Source organism: Xenopus laevis, chromosome 3L (genome assembly GCF_017654675.1).
Source record: "Xenopus laevis strain J_2021 chromosome 3L, Xenopus_laevis_v10.1, whole genome shotgun sequence".
In the NCBI taxonomy this organism is placed as follows: Eukaryota; Metazoa; Chordata; class Amphibia; order Anura; family Pipidae; genus Xenopus; species Xenopus laevis.
In genome coordinates this window covers 78,925,427-78,953,271 of record NC_054375.1, presented here as the reverse complement: position 1 = coordinate 78,953,271, position 27,845 = coordinate 78,925,427, and the positions used below count along the sequence as shown (strand labels likewise).

General features: G+C 38.3%; 2 protein-coding genes across 8 annotated transcripts in view; one reads left to right on the top strand and one right to left on the bottom strand.

Moving 5' to 3' along the window:
• The first annotated feature begins 309 nt into the window (after positions 1–309).
• zbed4.L (zinc finger, BED-type containing 4 L homeolog) lies at positions 310–12,953 on the top strand. 5 transcript variants are annotated; one of them, XM_018252617.2, is made up of 4 exons: positions 310–869; positions 1,489–1,569; positions 5,165–5,356; positions 7,097–12,953. In XM_018252617.2, exon 4 carries the CDS (start codon positions 7,347–7,349, stop codon positions 11,037–11,039), a length of 3,693 nt encoding a protein of 1,230 aa, XP_018108106.1. In that variant the 5' UTR covers positions 310–869; positions 1,489–1,569; positions 5,165–5,356; positions 7,097–7,346; the 3' UTR covers positions 11,040–12,953. The 5 variants fall into 5 exon arrangements, with proteins under 5 accessions (XP_018108106.1, XP_018108107.1, XP_018108103.1 ...); XM_018252615.2 differs by lacking the exon at positions 310–869 and adding an exon at positions 876–1,320; XM_018252618.2 differs by lacking the exon at positions 1,489–1,569 and having other exon boundaries at positions 5,255–5,356.
• A 2,679-nt stretch (positions 12,954–15,632) lies between these two features.
• alg12.L (ALG12, alpha-1,6-mannosyltransferase L homeolog) overlaps positions 15,633–27,845 on the bottom strand; it is a 34,291-nt gene continuing 22,078 nt past the window's right edge. The window contains exons 1-9 of one of the 3 annotated variants that reach the window (XM_018252612.2): positions 27,239–27,618; positions 27,029–27,161; positions 23,174–23,347; positions 21,296–21,490; positions 20,484–20,587; positions 19,020–19,243; positions 18,476–18,645; positions 18,056–18,131; positions 15,633–15,896 (exon numbers count right to left, since the gene is read on the bottom strand). In XM_018252612.2, the coding sequence (XP_018108101.1) occupies positions 15,665–15,896; positions 18,056–18,131; positions 18,476–18,645; positions 19,020–19,243; positions 20,484–20,587; positions 21,296–21,490; positions 23,174–23,347; positions 27,029–27,161; positions 27,239–27,400 (1,470 nt within the window). In that variant the 5' untranslated portion in view covers positions 27,401–27,618 and the 3' untranslated portion in view covers positions 15,633–15,664. Of the gene's footprint in view, positions 15,897–18,055; positions 18,132–18,475; positions 18,646–19,019; positions 19,244–20,483; positions 20,588–21,295; positions 21,491–23,173; positions 23,348–27,028; positions 27,162–27,238; positions 27,619–27,845 lie in introns of those variants that run through there. The other 2 variants (XM_018252613.2, XM_041586433.1) reach the window with 2 other exon arrangements.

Here is a 27,845-nt window from a genome sequence, read left to right as displayed (position 1 = left end):
CGTCAGCATTATCATAATTGTTATCTAAATTCACATTTAACATACATGTGTTTATAATTGACATGTGAAACAATTTCAATAATAAGTAAAAAAAAGCATACTGTGGCCACACTGGGCAGGAATATCTCCATAATATGTTACACTTTGTTTTGCCCATATATCAGAGCCAGACTTATTTAAAGAATACAAATTAAAAAATATCATGGCTGCATAAATAAAACATTGGCTTGATGCAGTATATTCAAAGGGATTCGTACTTATAAAATAAAAAATAGTAATGGTAATAAAAAGTGACGAAACAAATGGCTATAGTACCAAACATTTTATTTTAAAACTGCAAATAGATTTTATTTGTCATGGGAACTGAATACAGTGTCCTAAACGAGCCCCTTTAATCTAAGCGTCCACCATAAGACGTAACACGAGGTGCAGCCTGTAACAGAGCCATCGGCGTCCCCCACCTCCCCCCGCGTATCACCACAGCAACGAAAACATAGTGGACTCTTTTGCCTCCCTAATGATGGCGGGACGTAGTGGTTGTGACGCAGCTACGTAATAGCGAGTGGGGAGGGGCGGCACGCGTTGTAGTAAGAGCGCATTGTCTGTTTGAAAGGAGGAATCTGGGCCGAGTTAAGGCCACCGAGTAAAAGGTCTTTAAAAGACCGGGTGGTCGTGAAGATTTTCGTGTTGTTCCCAAAAGTGGGTTTGTTTTGTTCTTCCAGTGGCTGGATCCAACTGAGTAACGGACTTGGGTTGAGGGCGATGTGTGATCCTTTGTAAGTGGCTACGCTTCTCGCCTGCCTTTACTTGTGGATAACAAGCCGTCTCCGTTCGCTGCTGATAAGCCAGTGTGAGTCTGCCACCGGCAGGTGAGATGATCGAGTTCTGCTTTATGATTTCATTTACAGTTGCTAAACCGGCACGGGAATGTTTGACCTACAGCTTCATTGTGCAATAAGGAATCGATCGCAACCCAGAACAACCTTCGACTGTTAGGAATGCTGGGAGATGTAGTAGGGTTAATGCTGGGGGGGGGGCATGCTAGGCTGCTGACCCTTACTTCTGTCTGTGAGGCAGCTGACGGCGTCATGGGAAGGAGGACGCTCAGTACTTCCCCTCTGTGTCTGTGTGTACACTCTGTTGCGTGCGCTTGTTTTGTTAGACGCCATGTTTGTCGTTCTTGGCGCTGACTGTAGATTGGCCAGATGATACGGCCGTAGTTATTGTGCGAAGCAGCGCGACACATACTGTAATGGCCACCCATTGATTTGAACGGGCTCGGGCGGGAATGCGTGTGGTGTGGACACTGTAAGTGTCACTGTAAGTACATCATTAGTATACATGTACACTGGCCATTCAGCAGCATCTTCTTTCCCACCGGAAATGCAGTAGAGACTGAAGGCATGAGACGTGTTGCTTACTAATATGGATGTAGCTTCCTCTCTAACTTGTGTAACTTTTTTTTTACCTGGATCACGTGACTTACAGTCCCACACACCAGCTGTTATGTACGTAACTGAGTGATTATCAAGCTGCGGAAAAATACATTTTGCTTCCTCAAAAAGAAAGGTAGGAAGCGCAATTCGTGTATTGAATGCTATCCTGCCTGTGCCGTGCTAGGGTGTAATTACTGAACAGGAGTCTGCGGACTACTGATAACCTGCCAAGTAATCGCATGTAGCCTCTGGTTCATAGGTAAAACATAGGCAATGATGTATCCCCTATTGTAAAATATAAGGCTGTTATCACTGAGCAGTTCCTTATGCTTTTATAATACACAAAAGCCATGAATATCTTGTAAATTATATCCTTATAAACGGTGAGTTCTTATGTCATTTCTGTCACATGACTCATTGAAATTTGTACCCCAGTTGCAAAATATGAGGATATTAGAAGTTACCTCGGAGTTCCATGACCTGTATAAAAACACTCGGCCTCCGGCCTCGTGTTTTTTATATGGTCATGAAACTCCTCGGTAACTTATAATATCCTTATATTTTACAAAAGGGGGTACTTTATTCACTATATACGGGGCATTAGTGATGAACGGGCCGGCCCGATAACCCGCCGGTTTGGGCTGACCTCGCACCCCCCTTTACTGGTCGTGGATGACCTTCCAAATGGCGACTTCCGGGTTGAACTTTTATAGACGCTCACCACACACCTTTTGTGACGTCATCGGCGGGGCAGGTCTATAAAGGGAACCCTGAAGTTGGGATCACGCAGGTGGTGGGAAAAGCCCAACCCGCACATCCGTACAGGTCATGCGCTGCCAAGGTGACAGGCTAATACCCAAATATCATGTACGTTTTATCAACTTAAATAATATTTGCGGCTCTTGGTTATTATAAATTAATATTGTGTTCCTGGTTTTACCCAGTCCCTATGTATAATGAAGCAATAGAATTCTTAATGAATCGGATGGAAGTTGAGTGTAGGTCTGACCATTCCAAGGATGAGTTTGATGTAGTTGGCAATGTTTTGCAATATATGGACTAACAATCCCTGTTTTGTTTAAAGGGTAAGGCATTTTTTAGTAGCTTAAAGGAAAACTATACCCCCAAAATGAATACTTAAGCAACAGATAGTTTATATCAAATTGAATGACATATTAAAGAATCTTGCCAAAATGGAATATACATTTACATAAATATTGCCCTTTTACATCTCTTGCCTTGAACCACCATTTCGTGACTCTATCTGTGCTGCCTCAGAGATCACCTGACCAGAAATACTACAACACTAACTGTAACAGGAAGAAGTGAGGAAGCAAAAGGCAGAACTCTGTCTGTTAATTGGCTCATGTGACCTTACATGTGGTTTGTATGTGTGCACAGTGAATCGTACGATCTCAGGGGGCGGCCCTTATTTTTTAAAATGGCAATTTTCTATTTATGATTACCCAATGGCACATACTACTAAAAAAGTATATTATTATGATAATGGTTCATTTACATGAAGCAGGGTTTTACACATGAGCTGTTTTACTCAGTATCTTTTAATAGAGACCTACATTGTTTGGGGGGTATAGTTTTCCTTTAAGGCACAACATGTCTGTGTCTTTAATATATTGATAATGGGTTGAGTGCAGAGGACCTCTTGTATTTGTCTATGTGAATTTTGCGGTCATAGCCTCATTGCACCCCAGTTTAAATATTAGTTGTGTGCACAACTTTCCCTTGTTTGGTATAGAAGTGCCTGTGGTAAAGGAGTTGGACATTGTGCATGCACAAATGCTGCACTAACTGTAAGGACTAACATGATCAGAAAGAAGTTACTTTGGTACAGGTCTGGAACTGCCTACCCAGAACAAGTAGCATAGTGTTCACGTTGTCCTTTACATTAAGGATTTGTAGAGTTATGGAAGTACCACTTAGTAGGAAGGAATATAATTGCAAGTATATTGAAGTGCTCCCTATATTTTAACTTGTACAATGACACACATACAAACAGAGTTGGGTCAGTTTAGGGAAATTCAAGGGCATGGACACACATATGGAACTTAGCCACATTTTCGACGTGGTTCGCGCCACAGTTTTTAAAAAAGTTGGTCACTGCGTAGATACGATTAGCGGTTTAACTTAAGGCAATGGCATGTTACATTATTGTATTTGCGGGGTCAGCTTTTTTTAAAAAAAAATTGAGATGTGAACCACGCTGAAAACGCAGCTAGGATTCGCATGCGTGTCCATGCCCTAAGGATATTCGCATGGAGCTTAGAGGGAAATGACAGACTGTTGTCCTAAATGGAGGTAGGGGAGATTATCAGCGCTATTCTATATGGGAAACTATTTAGCAGTCCCATGTATTTATGATAACTAAAGGTGCCCATAAAAGAGTGGAGAGAAAAAAATCTGCAGACTGTTGGTGTGATGCAGCCCTCTTCAATCTGATTTTATATGCTGTCTGCTTGATGGCACAGGGTCCAAATAATCCTGAGTTGACCCAGATCATTGGTTGTGAGCTCCTCTTTTGGTGACCAATTTAAATAAAGGATCTTAGTCTATGCCTAGCTACATTTGGTGCTGCATCTGCGCAACTTCCCAGGGCAGAGCTTTGCTGTGTAAAGGAGCCTTGCTACCACTTACCTCCCAGTGTTTTAAGTTTCCTGAACTTAGTTCATGTGTAGTGAAGTACATGCAACCCTATGAATTGTTTTTTTCCCAAATTCATTTTCTTTATACTACCTTTATTTACATTTATTTGCATATTTTTATAATGGGCATGTATTTCTTACACAAGCATTTTTCTTTTTCTAAAGTTGAATTGTGACATGATTGAGAGTTACACTATGGAAGCAATTTTAATGAAAGCTACAACTTTCAACAAATTGTTATTATAAAGTTGTGTAAAACTCTTTTTCATGAATTATCTGAGCAAAAATGCTGAGCCGATGATCCTGCTATATCCCTGTACTGTGGGTTTTGGTCAGTTCAGGGATCGAGCAGGATTGAACATCTTTTTGCCCAATTTATAGTGAATCCGCAGATGAGTTAAATAGGACCTGCAACTTTTCTTCACACTCTACTATTCCAATCATTTGTGCACTGTGCAAGATTTATTGGAATAATAGAAAACATATGACACTAGGACCTGGAGCAGCTTGCCTCTTTGACACATGAAGCACTCTTTAACAGGCTGCTAGCTATTTTGGCATAAAATCTCTGAAAACAGGCTAGCTACCTTGTGATATGACATGGGGCAGGACTGCTGAATAGCCTCTCAGGTTGGCATATGGGAATGGGCTGATGGCCCCCTTGGTATATGAAATAACGATGGGGAAGCTTATATGTAGTGCAAATAGGCTCTACTGGGCATCCTATCTTATAATTCAGCACAAACAAGACTATTAACCAGCCCATGTAGCTGTGCAGTCCAGGTTTTTGGTCACCGCAACAACTTTGCGCATAGAGGTTATTAGCAAAGACACAGTGTAAACAGGCTACTGGCCATAATATGTCTTGAAACTGTGTGACATACCCCTGCACATAAGTTATCCATTCTGTGTAATTTATGTAAGAAAAAACCAAGACATTCAGATGCACACAATTTGCATACATACTGTATTTTACTGGATTATCTTTCTTCTCTGTACTACATTTCTTTTTGCTTATCCCTCATTTACTTTTTTTTTTTTAAATTAAACAATGTTCTACTTTTTCAGGTTTTAATATAGACTGCTCCAGAGTTGCTTTGTTCTGTTCTGTGCATGCTCTACTCAGTCACCATGATTGTACCTTCTAAACTCATCTAGAACTTGAATGCCTTCAGGAGAAATCTGGTACATCTGATCAACCTGGACACTGGTGGCCACACAGCATGAGTGGCTGAAAAAAATCTTGACTCCGTATACAAGGTAGGCTAAATGGGGGAAAATTTGGGATATGTTCAACAGGGTTTGCCTGTCTCGCACCTGTGTTTTTCCCCCCCTTCCCCTTCATGATGCGAGCCCCCTTAGCAGTTGTGTTTTAAAATGGGAAAGTTCAGAAAAACTGCAACTAAGGTTTATGAAAAATGCAATATATCTCCCTAAAACATGCCTGCTTGTAAGTGCATGTACCATAAGTGATTTTTATTGGCATGTCACCTTTTGTTTTTGGTGATCATTTTCCATACAAATATTACTGAGACATAATGTGCTGTCGTTATTTTTATATTTCAGTTGCCAGGTAAGCCATTCAGGGCCTTTCTCGCCTTTATGTATGACGTCACCATGTTTTGTTTCTATACTAACATTGATTTTGTCAAACATAGCTATATAATTTGTATGCATGAACATTTAAGAATGTTGGCTTCCCACACAACTTTCTAAGTGGTGGCTGCAGAAAGAGTGATATTGGTTGCATGAGAGTATGGATAATTTTCTGTCTTTTGATTGCCCGAACTTTATTTGTATGGGTTTCTTAGGTGGCAGTTTCGGTAGACCATCTTGCATATCTGATGTGCTGATAAGCCCCATATGGGTAGTGACTGATTTTAGCTACCAGATCAACTTTTAGAATCTTTTTAGGGATTCTAAAATGAAAAAAACTTTATAAATACTTATTCATTATAGGGCCCATCCAGTCTGTCTTAGAGGGGAATTCAATCCACCCAATTAATAAATACCCCTACCTTCCATAGTCACCCCTCTCTGCTCCCCTCCGCACTGGTGTTAACACCTGTAAATGCCCCATATCCTGTAATTACCCCTCGTTACAGAGTCAGCGCAGCTTATTGGTTGCTTATATTGGATTTTGAGTATCCTTATGTCTCTGTAAAATATACGGTTATGCACTTTAGCAGAACTGAATGCATAATTAGCATGGCATTTCTTGTCCCAAAAAGGTTTTTGGCATACAGTAGATACACACACAACTTTTTAAATGTAAACATAGTTCTGGTAGTCTTTAACATATTCATGATTTTTCTAAAAAATGGATTAAAATCAGGTGTGAAAAAGTTCAGCTCTATTTTGCAGCCATGGTCACTGTCCTCACCTTCAGATATGTAATTACAAGACAGAACTTGCTTCCTTAACTTTCATAGATACAAAAAACAAACAGTCTTAGACATATGAGAACAGAATGCATGTATGAAAATAGACTTATAGGATGACATCATAAGGTTATTACAAATGAAAACCTAAAATTAAATTAGCGTTCTCTCTGTACTGTACAAATGGCCATATACAATCTTCTTCTGTTCATTTGGACCTAATGCTCAATGCTGGACAGTTATCTACTGGCAGAAGCTAGCAGATAAAGTAACAAGTCTGTTATTACCCAGAGAGCATGTCTTGTTACAGAATCTTAGCTCTTCCTGTATATCTTGCATTCACTGTCCTGAAGCCATAGTCACCACTATTAGAGTAAGCTTGGTGTTTGGTAAACTTGGCCCATTTTTTCCAAGTATGATCCTTCCCTGCTGAAATAAAATCTCAGCATAGTGTTGGTATAATGTTCCTCTTAAAAGCCTTGCTAAACAAAAATATTTTAGTCCTTCTGTGGACCTTGTTTTTTTACTTTCTAACTTTGTATTTTTTGTTAAAGGGTTGCAATTATGTTAAATTGAGTAAATTACCTTGACTTTAAAATTACATTTTTTATTTTTTAAGGTGGACTCTTATCAATCTGACCGAAACTGCATCAAATATGCTGATTTAACAAGCTGTACCGAATTTTTTTTTTGCAAGATACACATTGGATGCCACAAGATTCATGAAAAGTCTTCACAGTTTGACAGCAAGAAATGTCTGTGATGTTAAATTCTTCTTAAAGTATTTGTTACTGTGATGCATAAAATTATTTTTAAATGACTACTTCATTTTTCATATAAATTCTGGCAACATTTTTTGCTCCTCAAAAATGGAAAGTATTCTTGTTGAAGAAAAAATCAACGATTTGAAAGATGAAGATGACCGAAATAGTGACTTGGATGGTATGCAAATAAAGATGGAATTAGACGACTTAAAACAAACTGAAAGTAGCGATGAGCAAGAAGATGAGGATCAACACTGTGCTGATACCTCAAATAAGTTTGTATCAACTGGCAATGAGGATGAGTATGGTGGTCTTTTTTCTCAGTACTCTAGCAATACCAATATACATTGCTCCTCAAAAATGGAAAGTAGTCTTATTGAAGAAAAAATCAATGATTTGAAAGATGAAGATGAAGACAGAAATAGTGACTTGGAAGGTATGCAAATAAAGATGGAATTAGACGACTTAAAACAAACTGAAAGTAGTGATGAGCCAGAAGATAAGGAACAACACTGTGCTGATACCTCAAATACGTTTGTGTCAACTGACAATGAGGATGAGTATGGTGTTCTGTTTTCTCAGTACACTACTACTCTTTATGATGCAGCAATGGAGGCAGTTACTCAAAGCATACTGAAGAATAAAAATATTAGCAATCGGAAAAAATCCCCAGCTTGGAATCACTTTTTTATATCTCCCCGGGACAGTACCAAAGCAATATGCATGTACTGTATGAAAGAGTTTAGCCGAGGGAAAAACGAAAAAGACCTAAGTACAAGTTGTTTAATGAGACATGTAAGAAGGGCACATCCAAGAGTGCTTATTTCTGAAAATGAAAATATACCAGGTATATCTTCGTACTCTCCACCTACATTACTACTACCTCCGCAGTCTTCAGATTCTGCAGAAACCAATGTAACACCTACTAAATGTAAAAAATCTGTGTTAAAGATAATTTCAGAAAAAGTACCAGAGGAAACGTTGACTTTATCAGATGAAATTTCATCAGATTTTTCAGTGTCAGAAAAAATCAAAGAAGAAGTTTCAGTGGATTCTCCAGTGTTCTTCTCAAACAGTCAAGCAGATGAAACCAGTGAAAACATAGAAGAAAAAAAACACATTCCAACTCCAAAAAGTTCATCTGGTTCTAGGAGAAGGTCTGCTGTCTGGAAGCATTTTTATTTATCTCCACTGGATAATTCGAAGGCAGTTTGTATACACTGTATGAATGAATTCAGCAGAGGAAAAAATGGAAAGGACCTTGGAACTAGTTGCTTGATAAGGCATATGTGGAGAGCTCACCGTTCAATTGTTTTGCAAGAGAATGGTGGAACAAGTTTGCCACCCCCGTATTCTGTGCCTCCTACCTTATTGCCATCTCTCCTTCCTCCAGATGGTGGGGATGCTGGATTTGTTGTTGTATCTCCAGGAAAAATTGGTAAAGAACCTGCTTCTATACCTTCATCTCCTGATCGGGCTTCAGTGGAAATTCAGTGTGGTATTCCTAATGGTAACTTATTTGATGAAGAAGAATCTATTTTGCATTCCTCAGAAGGTCATAGTGAGTCATTATTAATATCTTCTCCTGAAAAACTTGGTCATGGTCGCAGAACTTTAACATACAAGTCAGCTGTTTTTCAGTCAAATAAAAAATCTATGAAAAGGTTAAAATCTGAAGTATGGCATCATTTCTCATTATCTTCAACCGATAGTCTGAAAGCAATGTGCAATTACTGCAATTGCATGATTAGCAGAGGCAAAAAGGGGGCTTTGGGAACAAGCTATTTGATGAAGCATTTGTATAGACAACACCCAGAAGTCCTATTGAACCAAAAAAAAATTGATGTTGGTCTAGCCAATTCTCCTTATGCTACTTTAGCTTCTGCAGAGTGCTCATCGAAAATGACCGAATTAACAATAGTAAATCACGATAATCAAATTGTATCTCCAACAAACAGCAAAAAGACCTCAAAACTGTGGAATCACTTTTCAATTTGTTCTGCAGACTCTACAAAAGTTATATGTATGCACTGTGGTCGAACAATAAGCAGAGGGAAAAAACCAACCAATTTAGGAACCAGTTGTCTCTTGAGACATTTACAGCGTTTTCACAGCAATGTACTTCAAAACAATAGCGTTTCTGAAACATTATGTCCTGCCGATTCACAAACACCAGTGAAATCTGAATTAAAAGCCTCCCCTTTTGATGAAACCACTGACAAATTTAGTGACTCTCATCCAGTTGCCAAAAAAATCACAAGTCTTGTAGCTGAAATGATTGCACTTGATCTTCAGCCATATTCCTTTGTAAATAATGTTGGATTCAATAGACTTCTTGAATATCTTCAACCTCAATATTCATTACCATCTACATCCTACTTTTCAAGAACAGCAATTCCCGATATGTATGAAAATGTTAAGCAGATCATAGCTTCACACTTAAAAGAAGCAGAAAGTGGCGTAATTCATTTTACAGCTGGAATATGGATGAGCAGTCAGACACGGGAATACTTAACTCTTACTGCTCATTGGGTAACATTTGAGTCTTCGTTAAGACCACATTGTGAAAATCACCACTGTTCAGCACTTTTGCATATTTCGCAGATTGATTGTGACTATAATGGTGTCAGTGTTCAAAAACATCTAGAATACTTGTGGGAATCCTGGATTAGTTCGTTTGGTCTTCAGATAGGTATAACTGTGACGGATAATCCTAGCATAACAAAAACTTTAAATGAGAGTGAACTTTCAAGTGTTCAGTGTTTTGGACACACAGTAGACCTAATTGTTAACGAGGCTATTAAAAGTCAAAGAATGGTGCAAAACTTGTTAAGTATTGCAAGGAAAATCTGTGAACGTGTACACCGATCCACAAAAGCAAAAGAAAAATTAGCAGAACTGCAAAAAGAATATGATTTACCTCAGCACCATCTGATTCAGGATGTCCCTTCTAAATGGAATACTTCATTTCATATGTTAGAACGACTGACTGAACAAAAAAGGGCAATTGATGAAATGTCTATTGAGTGCAACTTCAGGGAACTTATAAGTTGTGATCAGTGGGAAGTAATGCAGTCTGTCTGCCATGCACTGAAACCATTTGAAGCAGCTAGTAAAGAAATGAGTATGCCCATGGCCACATTGAGCCAGGTTATTCCAATGATTCATATACTCAACAAAAAGATAGAGATGTTATTTGAAGAAACAATGGGTATCGATACAATGCTAAAGTCTCTTAAAGAAGCCATGGTTTATCGTCTTTCATCGACCCTTCATGATCCGCGATATATTTTTGCTACACTCTTAGATCCCAGGTACAAAGCTTCCTTATTTTCAGAGGAGGAGGCTGAGGAGTACAAACAAGGACTAATCAGGGAACTGGAGATACTAAGTTCTACCTCAGATGATGCGCCCATCCTTAATGGGTGCAACAAAAGTTCTTCGCCAAAAAACAAGGGTGAGGAAAACATTTGGTCACTTATGGAAAATGTAAAGAGATCAAAGACATTGAAGGAAACGCTGCCAGAAGATATTGTGTTTGCTTATTTGGAAGAAGAGGTTCTTGAACATAACTGTGATCCATTAACTTACTGGAATTTGAAGAAGTCGGCATGGCCCTTATTAGCAACACTGGCTGTCAGGTTTCTTGGATGTCCACCTAGCATTATTCCCTCTGAGAGACTTTTTAACACTGCAAATGAAAACTGCAATTTTAACCAAAATAGACTAATGATGGAACATTTTGAGCAGCTAATCTTTTTAAAAGTCAATCTCCCTTTAATTTACTTCCAGTATTGATCTACAATTAGCAGGTGAAGCTTTTCCCCTAGATTTTAACTGTATTTTGTACATTTGTTAAATTGCTCCACTAGGGGCCATGTATGACAACTGAACTGACAAATTATTCTATAACGTTCCAATGTTGGGCTTTAAATATTGTCTACATGTGCCTTACTTAGTTCTTCAGGCCAGATCTTGTACATTTTTTTTAATTTCACCCTAGAATGTTTGTTGTGTAACAATTTTAAACAATGTAGGTTTGTCATATCTGTAAATACATATGTAAAGTGATTTCTTTTAAAACAGAACTGCAAAAAAGATGTAAACTTTTATCTTGTAGGTTTTTTTTGTACAAAAAGGTACTGTATTTCATTCAGGCATTACTTTTATGTTGTGTGTTTTTAATAATGCTGCATATACAGATTAGGACATATTACTATGAAAGGGAGTCAGTTACTGCAGCTGATTTTGCTCCAGCTAGCAGTCTGCTGATATGTCGGGTATCCAGTGAGGTTAAAATGATTAACTTGTGTCTACACTGCAATGACCCCTTCAGTGAAACATAGAAGAATTGTTTACAAATCGATAGTCAATTTTTTATGAAATACATTTGTTGGTCTGTTACAAGCAAGACCTTTTATAGGCAAACCACAAAAAGCGTGTAATGCTGCTAACACACAGTACCTGGTGTGTGCGTGTAAATGAGATTCCTGATACTGCTCCAATGTTCAGCATTAAATTGGGTCATTTACATAATAGATCTTAAAGGGGAACTATAGTGAAAATGAATGTACTATAAGCTTCATCATACTGAAATAAGAAACTTTCTAAATACAATTAAATATTCTGCGTCGTTTCTGGATTAATCACTATAACTAAACTATTCCTTGCTCAGCATCTGTTTCTTTCCATTTTCTCTTCTTGCAGCAGTTGGGTGTCAGATAATCATTGACCGATCCAATATATCTTATCTGCTTTCCTAGCAGATGAATTAGAGCTCAATCAAATAATGGATTCGCGTACAAACAAAATAACTGCCTCTTGCACAAATTCTGCATTTAATTTTAATAGAGTGAGCTCTAATACATCTTGGCAAAAGGAGGCCGCTTATAATATGTATTTGATCTAACTGTCAATGAATATAAGACACCCAACTCCTGCATGAAGAATGAAGAGAAACATGCTGAGAGAGGGTTAGTAAAGAAACTTGATTATTTCAGAAACGATGCAGAATTTTTAATTACTATTTAGAAAACTTTGTATTTAAGTATGATGAAGCTTATATTAAATGTTAGTTTTCACTATAGTTCCCCTTTAAATGTGCTTAAAAGGAAAGGAAAACCCACAAATTCTGCACCGATACCCATTTACCTTTATAACAAGTGACCGCTTCCAAACAGGTGCACCAAAAGCCCTTCCACTGTGCTCTCTCCCTCAAAGGCTTACTGGCATACACTGATTTACCACCTGCCAGCTTTTACATTGTCAATACAATGAGCATATTATAGATCTGTGTTATACTTTTCTATACTTTCCAATCCATATAGGCTATACATGATGGGTTTCCTTTCCCTTTAATAACTGAGTAACTTAGTTGGTCTCTTGCTAAAACACTTTCAGTTTACCATCAGACTGCATTTTCTTGTATTGTCCAGTTTTTAAAATACAAGGTATCTACCAAAATTTGTTATTCTTTATTTCACAACAGTTTTTATATTTCTGCTGTTGTTGAAATATGTTCCTGTCATAACAATGTTCTCAAAAACATTAGAAAAGTAAGAATTTTTTTTTTTTTGCATCAGTTTTTTCACCGTTGCTGTAAACTATAAATTTTTTGTGTAATACTGTACCAGTCTGACTTAATTTTTACATCTATGTATTAGTGTATTTATAAATGGTAAACAAATGTTTTTGAAATTAAACCATTTATTTACAGTAGACTGGAAATGTCACTTTTTTGATTGATATTGAGTAGTGCTTGAACTTTTGTTAGCATACTAGGTACCATTGATCATTGCATGGAAAACTGTGCCAAGCAGTACCAATTATTAGACCTCATTCCATCGCATAATATTGCCCGATCCATTCTCCCCAAACGATATGCATAAGAGAGAAAATATTCAGATGGGTTATAGGTCAGAATGGAATCTGAATGCCCAGAGTAGTAAAAGCTTTCCTGAATGTCTGGAAAGTTTTCATAAATAAGGAAGAAATTGATCTGCTAGGAATCCTTCAGGATTCTCTAGTTTGAAGTTTTGTAAATTTGCTCCGTAATGTTCTGTGGCACTGCTCACAGGTAGACAGATGTTGCTGCATGCACAATGATCAGTTTTGTTTTAATCATAGACTGAGAACTAGGGTGCACCAAATCCATAACCGTTCAGAATACTGAATCTGAATAATAGTTTCCATAAACTAGCTATGTGATTCCCTTTGTCCATAAACCCATTATCCAGAAAGCGCCACCTCCCATTTTAAACAATTATTTAAATTCCTAATAACAGTCAGTGCCGGGCCATGCTGGGCAGGCGCCCTAGGCAGGCCCGGCTGTCGCATCGCCTATTTAGTGTGCGCATGCGTGAATTTGCGCATGCGCAGAAGCGCACATATCGCGACAACTACATCGAGTCGGCCAGAGAAGAGAACCGGACTTGGGATAGGCGACAGAGGAGGTACGTGCCTGGCGCCCTCCCAGCTTTGCGCCCTAGGCACGTGCCTACTCTGCCTACCCCTAGTTCCAGCCCTGATAACAGTACCTTGTACTTGAGGGTAACTAAGCTGCATGCATCCATATTGCTAGCAGAACAATCCTATTGGGTTAATTATTGTTTAAAGGGATCCTGTCATCGGAAAACATGTTTTTTTCAAAATGCATCAGTTAATAGTGCTACTCCACCAGAATTCTGCACTGAAATCCATTTCTCAAAAGAGCAAACAGATTTTTTTAAATTCAATTTTGAAATCTGACATGGGGCTAGACATTTTGTCAATTTCCCAGCTGCCCCCAGTCAAATGACTAGTGCCTGCACTTTAGGAGAGAAATGCTTTCTGGCAGGCTGCTGTTTTTCCTTCTCAATGTAACTGAATTTGTCTCAGTGGGACATGGGGTTTTACTATGGAGTGTTGTTCTTAGATCTACCAGGCAGCTGTTCTTGTGTTAGGGAGCTGCTATCTGGTTACCTTCCCATTGTTCTTTTGTTTGGCTGCTGGGGGGAAAAAGGGAGGGGTGATATCATTCCAACTTGCAGTACAGCAGTAAAGAGTGATTGAAGTTTATCAGAGCACAAGTCCCATGACTTTTTGACACTATGTCTAGCTCCATGTCGGACTTCAAAATTGAATATAAAAAAAATCTGTTTGCTCTTTTGAGAAATGGATTTCTCAATTCTGCTGGAGCAGCACTATTAACTGATTCATTTTGAAAAAAATGTTTTACCTTTAAACCAGGGTTTGTGCAACCTTTTGGCTTCCCTGTGCCACATTGGAAAAAGAAAAATTGTCTGGGGCCACACATGAAATACACAAACACTTTTGTAAAAGTAAAGAAAATACACAGAAAAGAACTACAATACCAGTTGGATAACCAGATGAAGCTATACACTGGAATATGGGACACCTGGATATTAAATAGACTTAAGACATTTCCTTGGGAACTGGGCATTTCAAGCTGGGCTGGAGGTTGGACACCCCTGGTTTAAATGTTTACTAGGCATAGGGTAGGTCGATCCAAATTACAGAAAGACCCCTAGTCTGAAAAAAATCCAGACCCCCCCAAGCATTTTGTACATTAGATCCTATACCTTTATGCATTTTATAACAAAAAACAAAAACTTCAGTTCAGTTTACTTCTTGGCTGACACTGCATTTAGTAAGAAAAAAGGTGACATTATTACCTTAATTACCTTACTTTGCTTTTGGTAAGTTTGCCAAACAGGTGGATTTTGATGAAAGTGCACAAAATTATGACCTACTGTCCATGGAATTTTCTAATTTATATCTGAATGAGCCTCAGGGAGCTATAGATTGGGGGGAGATTGATAATATGGGGCCACCAGATGCTACAATAGTAAAAATGAATGCAGTCATTGTTTTTGTATATAGCTTTACTGCCTGAAATTGTGTTTACGGCAGGATAGCGGACTGAATAAACTTAATGCTGTAGCATATGGTGAGTGACTGGATTCCATTTATTATCTGTTCTAATGATGATTGAGCCACATTTCCAGGAGTAACTCCATAACTAGTAAAGTGCAGGGAGTGCTCAACATTCCAGTTGATTAAAAGCTGGGAAAACTTCCTGGTATATGTTCATTGAGCTTATGTGAATCAAACTGTCTACAGGAAATATTCAAGTTACATTACACGTTTCTTCTTGTCAGTTTGTGCTAACAAGGGAGGAATAAAAAGCATGTGCCATCCTGCTTATATACACACAAATATACTTTATAATATTCACTATTTCCCAATTTCAGCATGGGGGTCTGCTAGTTATGAACCGGTTTACTGACATCTACTGTATGTACAAGAAAGTCCTAAAACACGGAGTATCAGACTTGCTGAAATCATGTATTTGAAAAAAAACTGCCTTGTGTAACTCAAACCATACAAATATATGTACAAAATAACTTTAATGTAAACAAACATTAATAGGCATGTGGAAGTTTTTCTAATATAACTAGTTTATCTGTTAACTTAATATGTACAGGAGGAAGAGCTGTGTGGTTCAATCCGATGCCACTCACTGCAGGTATGGTTGATAATACCTTATGAGTAGCTCTGTAAAGACTTAAATGTGAAGCCACAGATTCCATTATAATGTGGGAATAGTTCATCATACTTTCATCTCCTGGCAAAATGTCTTCCCTTTTGTCATACCTTTTAAGAGGAAAGAAAAATCCATAAATGAACATTCTTTCTATTAATGTTAGTCTAATTAAATTTCATGTCAATAGCCCCATTAAATATATTTACTGTGAAAATTATATATGTATATATATATATAAAGCTTCCAAAAGTCAACCATTAAATAGTGTGCTGGATCCACAATTGTATTAACAGTCATTGTGTGGGAATCATTGGGGCATATTTATTAGTGTTCTCCACCTCAATTTTATTTTCACAAACATCTCATATTTAATAAAATATATATAAATATTTAATGTAGGGGGAGTGACAGATTGAGGTGCGAACCGGAATTTCTTCGGATACTGTTAGTAAAGATTGCTCTGATTTTCACACGGGAATTTCACGGAGCAAAGAGATGTGAATTTTAACCAATGCAAGGAGAATGTTTGTTCAATCAACAACAATTAAGTTGCCAAAACTTGTCATTCTCCTTTTAGTAAGTTGGCAAATTTATTTTTTGGGGAAAATACACTAAGTTTTTTAACTTTTACCATTTAATTAATATGCCCCATTAGACAGGCTCAATAATAGAGAATTGCTGACCAAATTGGGATTAATTGAAGTAGAGAAGAGCCTCCTCAAAGGCATATGATCACTATTATGCAACTCTTATATTTATACGTAAACTCTGATGTCCTATTCCCCAGTAAATCCTTCCAGAGGGCACAAGGGCATCACCTTGCTAGATACATGATAGCTTAAGCCATGTTTCATGTTAATGTAGCACCCTGAATAATGTGGGAAATTATAAATCATTTATAGAGACCATTACCATGAACATTAAGGGGCATATTTATCAAAATGTGAGATTAGAACTCACCACAGAAAAACTCACTCACTTTCTATTCATTCCTATGGGATTTTTAGAAATTGTATTTATCAATGGAGTTTACTATTTGATAAATATGCTTTTAAAAATCCCATAGGAGTGAAAAAAGTGAGTTTTTCTGTGGTGAGTTCTAATCTCACATTTTGATGCCCCTAAATCGTTATATATTTACAATGAAGTAAATGCAAGAAAACAATGGATTATAGATGCTCCAAGTAAGGATTACTAGTATACTATTAGGGAAACCATTAGTATGGTGTAATGAGTAAAATCTGTCTATGGGGGTCAGAATTCTACAGAACTTACCACACTAACTTCAGGTGTCGGGTTAATTAGGGGGGAGATTTATATACTAGAAATACCCAGGCTGATGTTGTCCCATCCTACACATTGCTGTTAATTAACAGGAATCACTTAAAGGGATACTGTCATGGGAAAAAAAAAAATTCCAAAATGAATCAGTTAATAGTGCTGCTCCAGTAGAATTCTGCACTGAAATCCATTTCTCAAAAGAGCAAACAGATTTTTTTATATTCAATTTTGAAATTTGACATGGGGCTAGACATTTTGTCAATTTCCCAGCTGCCCCAAGTCATGTGACTTGTGCTCTGATAAACTTCAATCACTCTTTACTGCTGTACTGCAAGGTGGAGTGATATCACCCCCGCATTAGCCAAACAAAAGAACAATGGGAAGGTAGCCAGATAGGAGCTCACTAACACAAGATAACAGCTGCCTGGTAGATCTAAGAACAACACTCAATAGTAAAAACCCATGTCCCACTGAGACACATTCAGTTACATTGAGAAGTAAAAACAGCAGCCTGCCAGAAAGCATTTCTCTCCTAAAGTGCAGGCACAAGTCACATGACCAGGGGCAGCCGGGAAATTGACAAAATGTCTAGCCCCATGTCAGATTTCAAAACTGAATATAAAAAAATCTGTTTGCTCTTTTGAGAAATGGATTTCAGTGCAGAATTCTGCTGGAGCAGCACTATTAACTGATTCATTTTGAAAACATTTTTTTTTCCCATGACAGTATCCCTTTAAGTAGAAAAGATTGTTTATTAGACCAAATAAGAATACCTCTAGAGAAGGCAAGGATTTCCCTCCATATATTTAACAACTTTAGTAATGCATTCACTTTCTATTTCTATTCAAAATGTGGCGTAAGGGAGCCTCCTGCACTTCACTGATTGGACAATTTAAATTTGGATTCTGGTCCATACTTTTACATTTAATTGGTGTTATGAATAAATTATAAGCAAAGCACACTCAATGTTTAATTCAAGATCACTTACCTCCAGTGAGGGTGGATTTCTAAAAATCGTGAAACTCCTGTCTGTGCTGCTGCAACATCTATATGTACTGACACATCTGGATAGTAAGAAAAAAATGACCACACATGTAGCCGACATCAAAAGATACCATATTCATGTTATACTGTTTTTTTTGTTACAAAAAATGTTATTTGTGGGCAGATTTATCAAAATGTGAGTTTAAACTTGATAAACAAAAGCTCACCCACATTCTAATCATTCCTATGGGATTTTTAGAATTGCATTAATCTATGGGTGAATGTTAAAACTCACCATAAATACGGCTCTAAACATTCCATAGGAATGACTAGAACATGGGTGAGTTTTTATTTATTAAACGCTAAACTCGCATTGTAAAAAAATCTGCCCCCGGATGTTACAAGTAAAGAAACAGTTGCAAACCTGTTGAAGGGCGGACAAGGGTGTGCAGTGTTTGTATTGCTACACCACCAGGATAGTTGAAATGTGACACATACAGAGAAGTTCCAGAGTAAACTGCATTTGCCAGAATATGTGCTACAACACAGATAGATCCGACTTTAAATATCCAAGATTTCTTATAGTTATTGATGCTGTAAAATCAAAAGCAGAAATAAAAACAATGAAAAAAATGCAGTGGGCACATTTACCAGTTAAAAGTTTATGACAATTTGCTTTTAAACTCTCAGGCTTCTTTTTTTCACCCTAGGCACCACAAAAAGGAAACCTGTGGGGTTTAACCCTTTATATGATCAAATGAAGATTTCATATACCCCAGGGCAAAAGATTGCCATTACATTGTTTCCGTGGTGCATGTAGTCACAAAGGGCATTGAATTGTAAAGGACAGATGGATACTTCTTTCAAAAGCCAAATGCTGTACCCCAAGCACACCCATTTAATGAAAGAATGTCATGGTGAAACACTGCATAGAACATATATTATTGGGGGGAAATGCCATTACTTACAAGTATGCACATCCTCTAGAGATCGCTATATTTAAAACAGGAAAAGTGTAAATTATAAACCGCAATTCTTTGTGAGGAAGGAAAGAATACAAAAATATAAATCCAATAGCCGGTGCGATCAGAATATGGGTTCTCTTATCTAGAAGACCGACTGGTAAAAAGCAACAGCTAAATGCTAAAGCTCGTGGCATTGCTGAATAAAAGTACCACAAAAAGGGTGATGTCTGAAATAGATTTGGTTAAGGAACATAATGTTGCTGAAGTTAATAATTAGCAGCCTCAATGTGGTCAAATGTAGTATGCACTGATTTTACCAGATACAGAGACAGGGAATAGTAACCAGTTTAAATCTAGACAAAGAGAGCACAGACCAAAGACATAATAAAGCACACTGAACATTGGTAGAGCAGAAGCAAAGAGCAACCTGATTATTTCAGAAAGGCACATTGTGAAAACTAAATATAGATACTGTATATACTGCTTGTGAAAATAAACTTGAGATATAATTCCTAAAAATTCTGTGCCTTTCTGAAATAATCAGTTTGCTCTTTGCTCCTGCTCTACCAATTTTAGCAATTTCCCTTAATCTTTCTAGTAGTGTTTAAATGTTTGGAGTTGTTAATTAAAATGTACCAGTAAATTTGTCTCATCAGTAAATGTGTCTCATAGGAAAGCTAACTTTGTATCCTATCCTATTTCATAGTATAAGGTTAAAGTGGACCTGTCACCTACACATAAAAAGCTGCATAATGAAAGTAATTTGCAAATTAAATATGAAACCCCTAAAAAATGTTTCATTAAAACATCCATACCTGTTATTAAGGTGTTTAAATATCTAAGCTGTCAATCAAATATTACCTGTCCCGCCTCTATGCCCGTGGCATAGAGGAGGGGCAGTCAATTACTTTCACTTTCCATTCAGCACTTCCTACATGTCACTGCTCTCCTCACATTCCCCCTTCCCTCCTCAGGCTCTATAATTGTGTACGGCACTGCACATGGACATTAGGTCCCCCATTCTGGTGCATACACAAGATTTTGGGGTGATACACAATTTCCCTTAATAACCGTGTCCACAAAATGGCTGCTGCCTGCTTGCTGTGATTGTATAATTCCAAGACAGAAGGAAACTAAATTTAAATAATAAATACAGTGTAAGTAAAGTTTATTTTGCTCAACTAACATGATAGAAAAGAATTTGAAATTATTTCTTAGGGTGACAGGTCCCCTTTAAGAACCATACCTTTTTCTATATTTTATTATTATTTTAACAGAATCAAGAAGAAAATATCAAACGCTGAGAACATTTAAATTATGAAGATAAAGTCATTAGCATATACCAAATAGCACACGTATCTCATACTTTAGGGCGGGAAAATCAACAAGACAGAACAAAAATAAAACATCAACTTGTTACACATTGTCTACAATTTGTACAAAGAACACCAAATAATGAAAGGATACACCCCAGTTTGAGCTTTTATTTAAAATTGTGTTGTACCACAGTACTTCTCCTTCAGGCCAAAGCAGACGTTTCCAAAAGTAGGAGTCCACAACAATTGTTAAGCCTAAATAAATTACATCAAAAAAAAAGTTTAATTTTTCAAGATTAAAAGGTATGCACATGTATAATTTCAGGTTAACAGGAAACTATCACTCCTCCAGTCTGAAATAAGTCAGGGATGGGTCTGCATTTACCCAAAAACAAGGGCCTCTGCATAATAAGCTACAGTCTATGCAAGTACAGTCAGTAAGTTACAGTGTGCGAAAGCAGCTGTAACTAGTGTCTGGGTGTAAACTGAAGCAGAGGTGAGATGCAGTCATAATCAAGCCCAATAACTATAGATAGATTAAAGGGAGAACACTAAAGTTAAACTTAAGTTTAAGGCCAACATCTCGCTAGACAATTTTTTTGTTCCTGGAAAATACAACAATGTCAAGAGTCAAGATAGAATACACTGGAGAGTACAGACACACTTCCATACAGGCTATGAGTTCATTAAGAGCATCACTTGACAAAAGGCCACATAGGCCTGAAATGTTGTTCGTTTGAGATCCAAGCCAGAAAATCCAATAAAGGCTTTTTAAGATTATACACGATTTGGATGGTGCTGTGATTTCGTCTTGCATTCATTAAGAGCATCAAGGACAGACCTATTGAAGTTTTTTTTGGACCCAGAGCCAGAGCAGCCATGACCAGACCCTCACCTAGGAATTCTTAAATGCTTCAAATAAGAAAAAAATATTATCCCCTTTCAACCAAATATTATACTTACCCAGCCAAACAAATCCAGCTGGCACTGCATGCAAAAGGATCTTCAAGACAGAAACATTTTTCCTCAGAAGTGGCATGAGCAGCATGAGTCCCAGAAATATACATAGCTCAGCTCTGAATACAATAATGGCAAGTGCAGACAGCCATATAAACTGCCCATGTTTTTGTTTTATCCAAGATGCAATAGCAATCAGTACTGAGAAGAAAAAGAAAATATCTATATAACCACAGGGCTTAACAAGCTCAGCAAATCTCTGGAAGCATTAGTTCTCACAAGCACTGGCCTGATTCTCTACATCACTAAAGAGCAGTAATACCTCATTATTAAGATGGGTAATGTAAATTACCGTATATACTTGCGTATAAGCCGAGATTTTCAGCACCCAAAATGTGCTTGAAAATCCTACCTCGGCTTATACGCGGGTCAGCTGCTGATGAATCCCACATGAAGTAGCCGGAAGAGCAGCGAAGAGAGAACAGCGCTAGGAGGCGTCGCGTCTGTGGGAGGTATAACAATAAGTGGGAGGGGAGGAGCAGGAAGTGAATACGCGCTAGGCCGGGCTCAGGTAGCGGCTGCAGTGAGGAGGTGCCAGTCTTTCCCAGGCTGCAGTGCGCACCAGCGGGAGGAGGGAGAATAGAACAGTCGGGTCGCCGTCGTTTCCCTCGCCATGTTGCAGTGAGTGCGGGTTCCCCAGTGTCCGTGCTCGCGGCTCGGCTCTGGAGCTGTGAGTATGTCCCGGTGTTCATACTGTTAATCCCCAGGGCCCGAGGTGGGAGTAAGAGAGGGGGAAGGTGCCTGGGTGTAGGAACAATGTATTTGTATGGGGAGGCCATGCCTCATGTCTGCAACCTGTGGCTCCTCCTCAACTACAACTCTCGCTCTTCCCCACCCCAACTCTGGGCAGCCTTTGAAGGCGATCAGCGCCTTTCTGAGTTGTGTCTAGGCTTATACGCGAGTCAATTAAGTTTTTCTGTTTTTCATAGGTAAAATTAGGTACCTCGGCTTATACGCGGGTCGGCTTATACACGAGTATATACGGTACATTCACTTTCCAGCCTCTCATTCAAACCACTTCCTGAACACTAGCAGCAAGATATCTATCTACTGCAGTCCAAGAAGGAATGCATCTGAGCGAAAAGCTAAAGAATTAAAACAAAAAATATATACTTAACAGACTTTTCTAAAGTTTTGAGTTTTCTTTAAAGGGGTGGTTCACCATCAAGTTTACATTTAGTATGTTATAGAATGGCTAATTATAAGCAACTTTTCAATTGGTCTTCATGATTTATTTATTTTTATAATTTTTTAAATGATTTGTCTTTGGACTCTTTCCAGCTTTCAAATTGGGGTCACTGATCCCATCTGAAAAAACAAATGTTCTGTAAGGCTACAAATGTATTGTTTTTGCTAGTTTTATTACTCTTCTTTCTATTCAAGTCCTCTCCTATTCATATTCCTGTCTCTTATTCTAATCAGTGCATGGTTGCTAGGGGGATTTGGACCCTAGCAACCACAGATTTTGGGAACTGCAAACTAGAGAGCTGCTGAATAAAAATCTAAATAACTCAAAAACCACAAATAATAAAAAATTAAAATCAATTGCAAATTGTCTCAGAATATCACTCTCTACATCAGACTAAAAGTTAACTGAAAGGTAAACAAAAATTATGTTACATTATGGCAAGTAGAATTTCCACTGCATACTGAAGAGAATACCGTAAACATAAAACACAGATCAGACACTGTATTTTAGTGACTGAATGGCGCTTTATCTGTACATAGTATAACCTTAAAAAAAGTCATGATAATTTGCTTTAAAATTTATAGACATAATGTACAAGAAATCACCTGATCCATAAATAGTGAATAAATGCTTACCAATTGAGACTGCAAAAATGTTTGGAAGGGTTCTAGTGCAGTAAAACATAAAATGAAACTGAGTGACTGTTATCAAGCAGTATAATGTAGACACCGTAGATCCAAACTGCTTACGAATTTCTTTCTGCAAGGTCCAGAGTGCAAATATAACAGTCACTCCCAACGATCCTCTCACTATTTAGGAAAAAGTGCAAGTAATGTTAGTATCTTTAATTATATTAACTGAGAAACATGTAGCATATATATGAGATTTAACTGGCAAGTTACAAAAATGCCTTGATTTATTACATTAAACGGGTTGCTCACCTTTAAATTAACTTTTAGTACGACGTAGAGAGTGATATTTTGGGTCAATTTGCAATTGGTTTTTATTTTTTAGTATTTGAGTTTTTGCGTTCTTTAGTTTATTAATTCAGCAACTGCAATTTCAGCCATCTGGTAGTATCCAAATTCCCCTAGCAACCATGCAGCGAATAAGACTGGAATATGAATAGGAGAGGACCGGAATAGAAAGTGGAGTAATAAAAAGTAGCAATAACAATAAATTTGTAGCTTTATGGAGCATTTGTTTTTAGGTGGGGTCAGTGACTCCCGTTTGAAAGCTGGAAAGAGTCAGAAGAAAAAGGCAAATACTTAAACTATAAAAAATAAATAATGAAGACCAATTGAAAAGTTGCTTTGAGAATACACATTCTATAACATACTAAAATTTAACTTAAATGCAAACCACCCCTTTAATGAAGCTATATTATACAGATATGTAACCTGCAGCCCTCCATTTATGTGTATGAATATATCACATTTCCCAGAGGAGGAAATGTGAATGAACTGTCCAAACTAAGTGTCTACTGTGACAGGGGAGCAGATGACCAAGAAAGGGCAACACTGCTTATTACTAAAATAAAAATTGTTGCTGCTCTTTCAATCCAGATCAGATTAATTGTTCTAGATCTAGACAATCATAGTATCTACTTAAAAGTTTTGGCTTTTATTTATATAACTATAGTTAATCCATAGTCTTTAGTTAATATAACTACATTAACAGTTATTTATTAACATTATCGTTAGTCTTATGCCTTATTGGTGTGACCAAATGTATCATTACATATGAATAATTAAATCTGTAAACCAGAGGCTGCAGGTGGTGGGGGGTTTGTCTATACATAGTCCATTAACTCTTTAATCAAACTTTACTGATTACACAGGGTAAGAGAGGGAAATATTAAAGATAGAAATAAATATCAATTAATTTGTTCTTTATAATACAGAAAATTAGCAAGGTTAAAAACAAAGTGATCTGTTGGTGCTTTATAATGGTATCCATGTACATGCTGAAAGTGTATTCTAAAGGAGTTGTTCACCTTCCAACCAAATAAAGACTTTTTTCAATTGCCTTCCATGTTTTATCTTTGACGATTTTTTCAAAAACTGAAGTTCAAAGTTTAATGTTCATGTCTCTGGGTTTTCAGTCTGGCAGCAAATTCTGAACTGTTACAATTTGCTAAATTAGTTGATACATTTCTCAGCAGCATCTGTAGCTCTGAAAAAAATGTTGGAAGGTGAACAACCCCTTTAACACCTTAATCCCCCGAAAAAAGCTTGACCCCTATATTTAATTACAAGGGGAGAGTTCAAAATGAGTCCATGATTAGAGTTAGGTAAATATATTTCAAAGGATGTTGTTTTCAATAATGACACAAAAGCACCTTCAATTTTTGAGCATTTTATCCCTTATATGGTACTACTGGTTTGCATCCTTTATAGTTGAGCTCATCAAATTAGTGATTAATTAGGATGTCATTTGGCCACAGCTTCTGGCATCCTGAGTTCTCTACTCAAGGACACCCCAAAGAGTGAGGGAAGAATAAGCAAGACCACTTTGGTCCTCCACATCCTATCATATTCCCTAACTCATTATCTTAAAGGAACCGTTCAGTGTGAAAATAAAAACGGTGTAAATAGATAAGCTGTGCAAAATAAAAAATTCTAATATAGTTAGTTAAGCAAAAATGTAATATATAAAGGCTGGAGTGACTGGATGTCTAACAAAATAGCCAGAACATTGCTTCCTGCTTTTCAGCTCTCTAACTCTGAGTTAAGGTGGCCATACATGGAGAGATCCGCTCGTTTGGCGATTTCGCCAAACAAGCAGATCTCTCTCCGATATGCCCACCTTGAAGTGGGCAATATCGGGCTGATCCGATCGTGGGCCCTAGGGCCCAACGATCGGATCCTAACAAATGTGAACAGGCGGTCGGATCGCGGGACCGCATCAAGGAACAGATGCGGCTGCGATCCGACGGGATTTTTAGTCCCATCCGATCGAGATCTGCCCGACTTTCAGCCAGATCTCGATTGGGGAAGCCCGTCGGGGGGCCCCATACACGGGCCAATAAGCTGCCGACTCGGTCAGTCAGCAGCTTTTATCGGCCCGTGTATGGCCACCTTTAGTCAGCGACTTGAAGGGGGGGGCACATGGGACAGAACTGTTCAGTGAGTTTGCAATTGATCCTCAGCATTCAGCTCAGATTCAAAAGCAACAGATATGACCCATGTGGCCTCCCCTCAAGTCTATGATTGGTTACTGCCTGGTAACCAGTCTGTGGAAACCAAGAGAGCTGAAAAGCAGGAAGTAGTGTTCTGGCTATTATGTTAGACATCCAGTCACTCCAGCCTTTATACATTACATTTTTGCCTAACTAACTATATTAGAAACATTTTTTATTTTGCACCAGTTCTGGATGCGAAAGAAGAATAAGGATACTGCCCATGGTAGGTGCTAAAATGGCCTGTGTATTTCAGCAAGCTGATTTTGGCCCTGTGTGGCCCTAGTTTTAGGGTAATAGCACACAGTGCTGAAACTTGGATATTGCATTGGCACGGGAGCAGGCACATGCAGCAGAGTTTGGCTCTGAAATGGAAACTTTTGTGTTTCTGTGGCAAAATCCACAGCATTTGCTTGTACCCAGGCCGATGCAATGGTCCTGGGTGCAGGTAAGGGGCAAATTGCAGCCTTGGGCTTATTCTAAACTTGTGTTTTTCAGCCATGTGCGGCATTAACCTAATGAGCTTTTGACTATGTCTGGAGGGGCAGAGCTGGCAGTTTTTACGGCCTCTACATGGACACCTCTGTCCTGTGCACTTTAACATAATAAAAGTTGCAAATGGAAACACAATTACTTGCATTCTGCAATGTAACATTCTTTGTTAAATTTTGACATTGAGTGTACAAAGTGCATTTTTAGTACCAGCTGAGAGGTGGTGTATTTTGCTGGTAGAAGAGCTTTTTCCAGAATGTTATGAAGTACACTGGCACTGGCAGATGTGTTCATACATATTAGCAAGGCTGCACAAAAGCTCTAATTAAAGGAACAGTAACACCAAAAAAATGAAAGTGTTTTATTGTAATTAATATATAATGTACTGTTTTCCTGCACTGGGACAACTGATGCATTTGCTTCAGAAAAACTACTATAGTTTATATAAACAAACTAATATGAAGCCACGGGGGCAGCCATTGGAGCCACAGGTTACATAGCAGATAGATCCAATCTGTAGAATACCATTGTATTGTAAGTAGAGCGTATCTGTTACTGTTATCTGCTAAGTAATCTGTGACTTTTCTTCTTTTTTAGCTTGAATGGCTGCCCCATGGCCACAAAGCAGCTTTTTTTTTTTGTATATCCAATAGTAGTGTTTCAGAAGCAAACGCAGAGCTTTTACCAGTGTATTTCAATGCATTGTATTTTAATTACTTTAAAACATTTTTTTTTTGATGTTACTGTTCCTTAAACCCTCGATTCTGTAAGGCCATTCAGTTTCCCGTATTAGCCAATAGAGCGTTGGGGGTATTACCTATGAGCTGAGAGTAGAATTTGGACTGTTCCATGACAGAGAGCAAGCAGACCGCGGGGGCGCTCAGGGCAGCGAGGAAGAGAGGCCCGAGGAAGGTCCTTGGTACAACCCCGGGGAAATCATGATGATCGTACTGTGAATAAAAGCAGAGATGGGGAATCAGCTGTCACGGGCACAGACAGCAACAGCGCACGTCCCTCTCGGTTTTACCTTCTCCAGATCCAGCCTGTGGTAAAGGATATCGTGAGCTGCCTGCAGATTGAAACTCTCCTCCACTTTAGTGAATGGACAAGCGATTAGATGCACAGCAGCCGCGCTTAGTAGGAGAAGCAGCAGGAATGCTTGTGTCCCCCTCTGCTTCTTGGAAGCCATGTTTGCCGCGAGGCCCCTCCTCCGCGCCGAGGTCAAAGGCAATAAAGGTGCGGGAATACACAGTGTTCATAGAGGAACAGCAACCCCCCTATCATCCCTGCTTTGAGTATGATTTGCCGCAGAGACAGAGGTGTTGTGCTTGTGTCACAACGTGAGGGGGCACACGCTTGTCTGTCAGCAACCACATGTGACAAACTGGGAACCAATTGTATCCTGTTCCCTGTAGCTAGATACATTGAATCTATTTAAATGTGTCGGTCACCTTTTGCTAATACCATTTCGGATAAGGTCCCGGAACCGAACAGTACGCGTGTGGTCCTCATTGGCCCCAGCGTGGCGAGTCCCTATTGGTCCACGCATTTAGTGGTCGCGTCGGAAGGCCAATAGGGAGCGTCGATGAGCTATTGGGGCGGATTTAGATGCCGGTAGCTGACATGGATGTGGA

Coding starts and splice junctions, on each gene's coding strand:
- zbed4.L (XM_018252618.2), top strand. CDS start 7,347: ATGGAAAGTATTCTTGTTGAAGAAAAAATCAACGATTTGAAAGATGAA.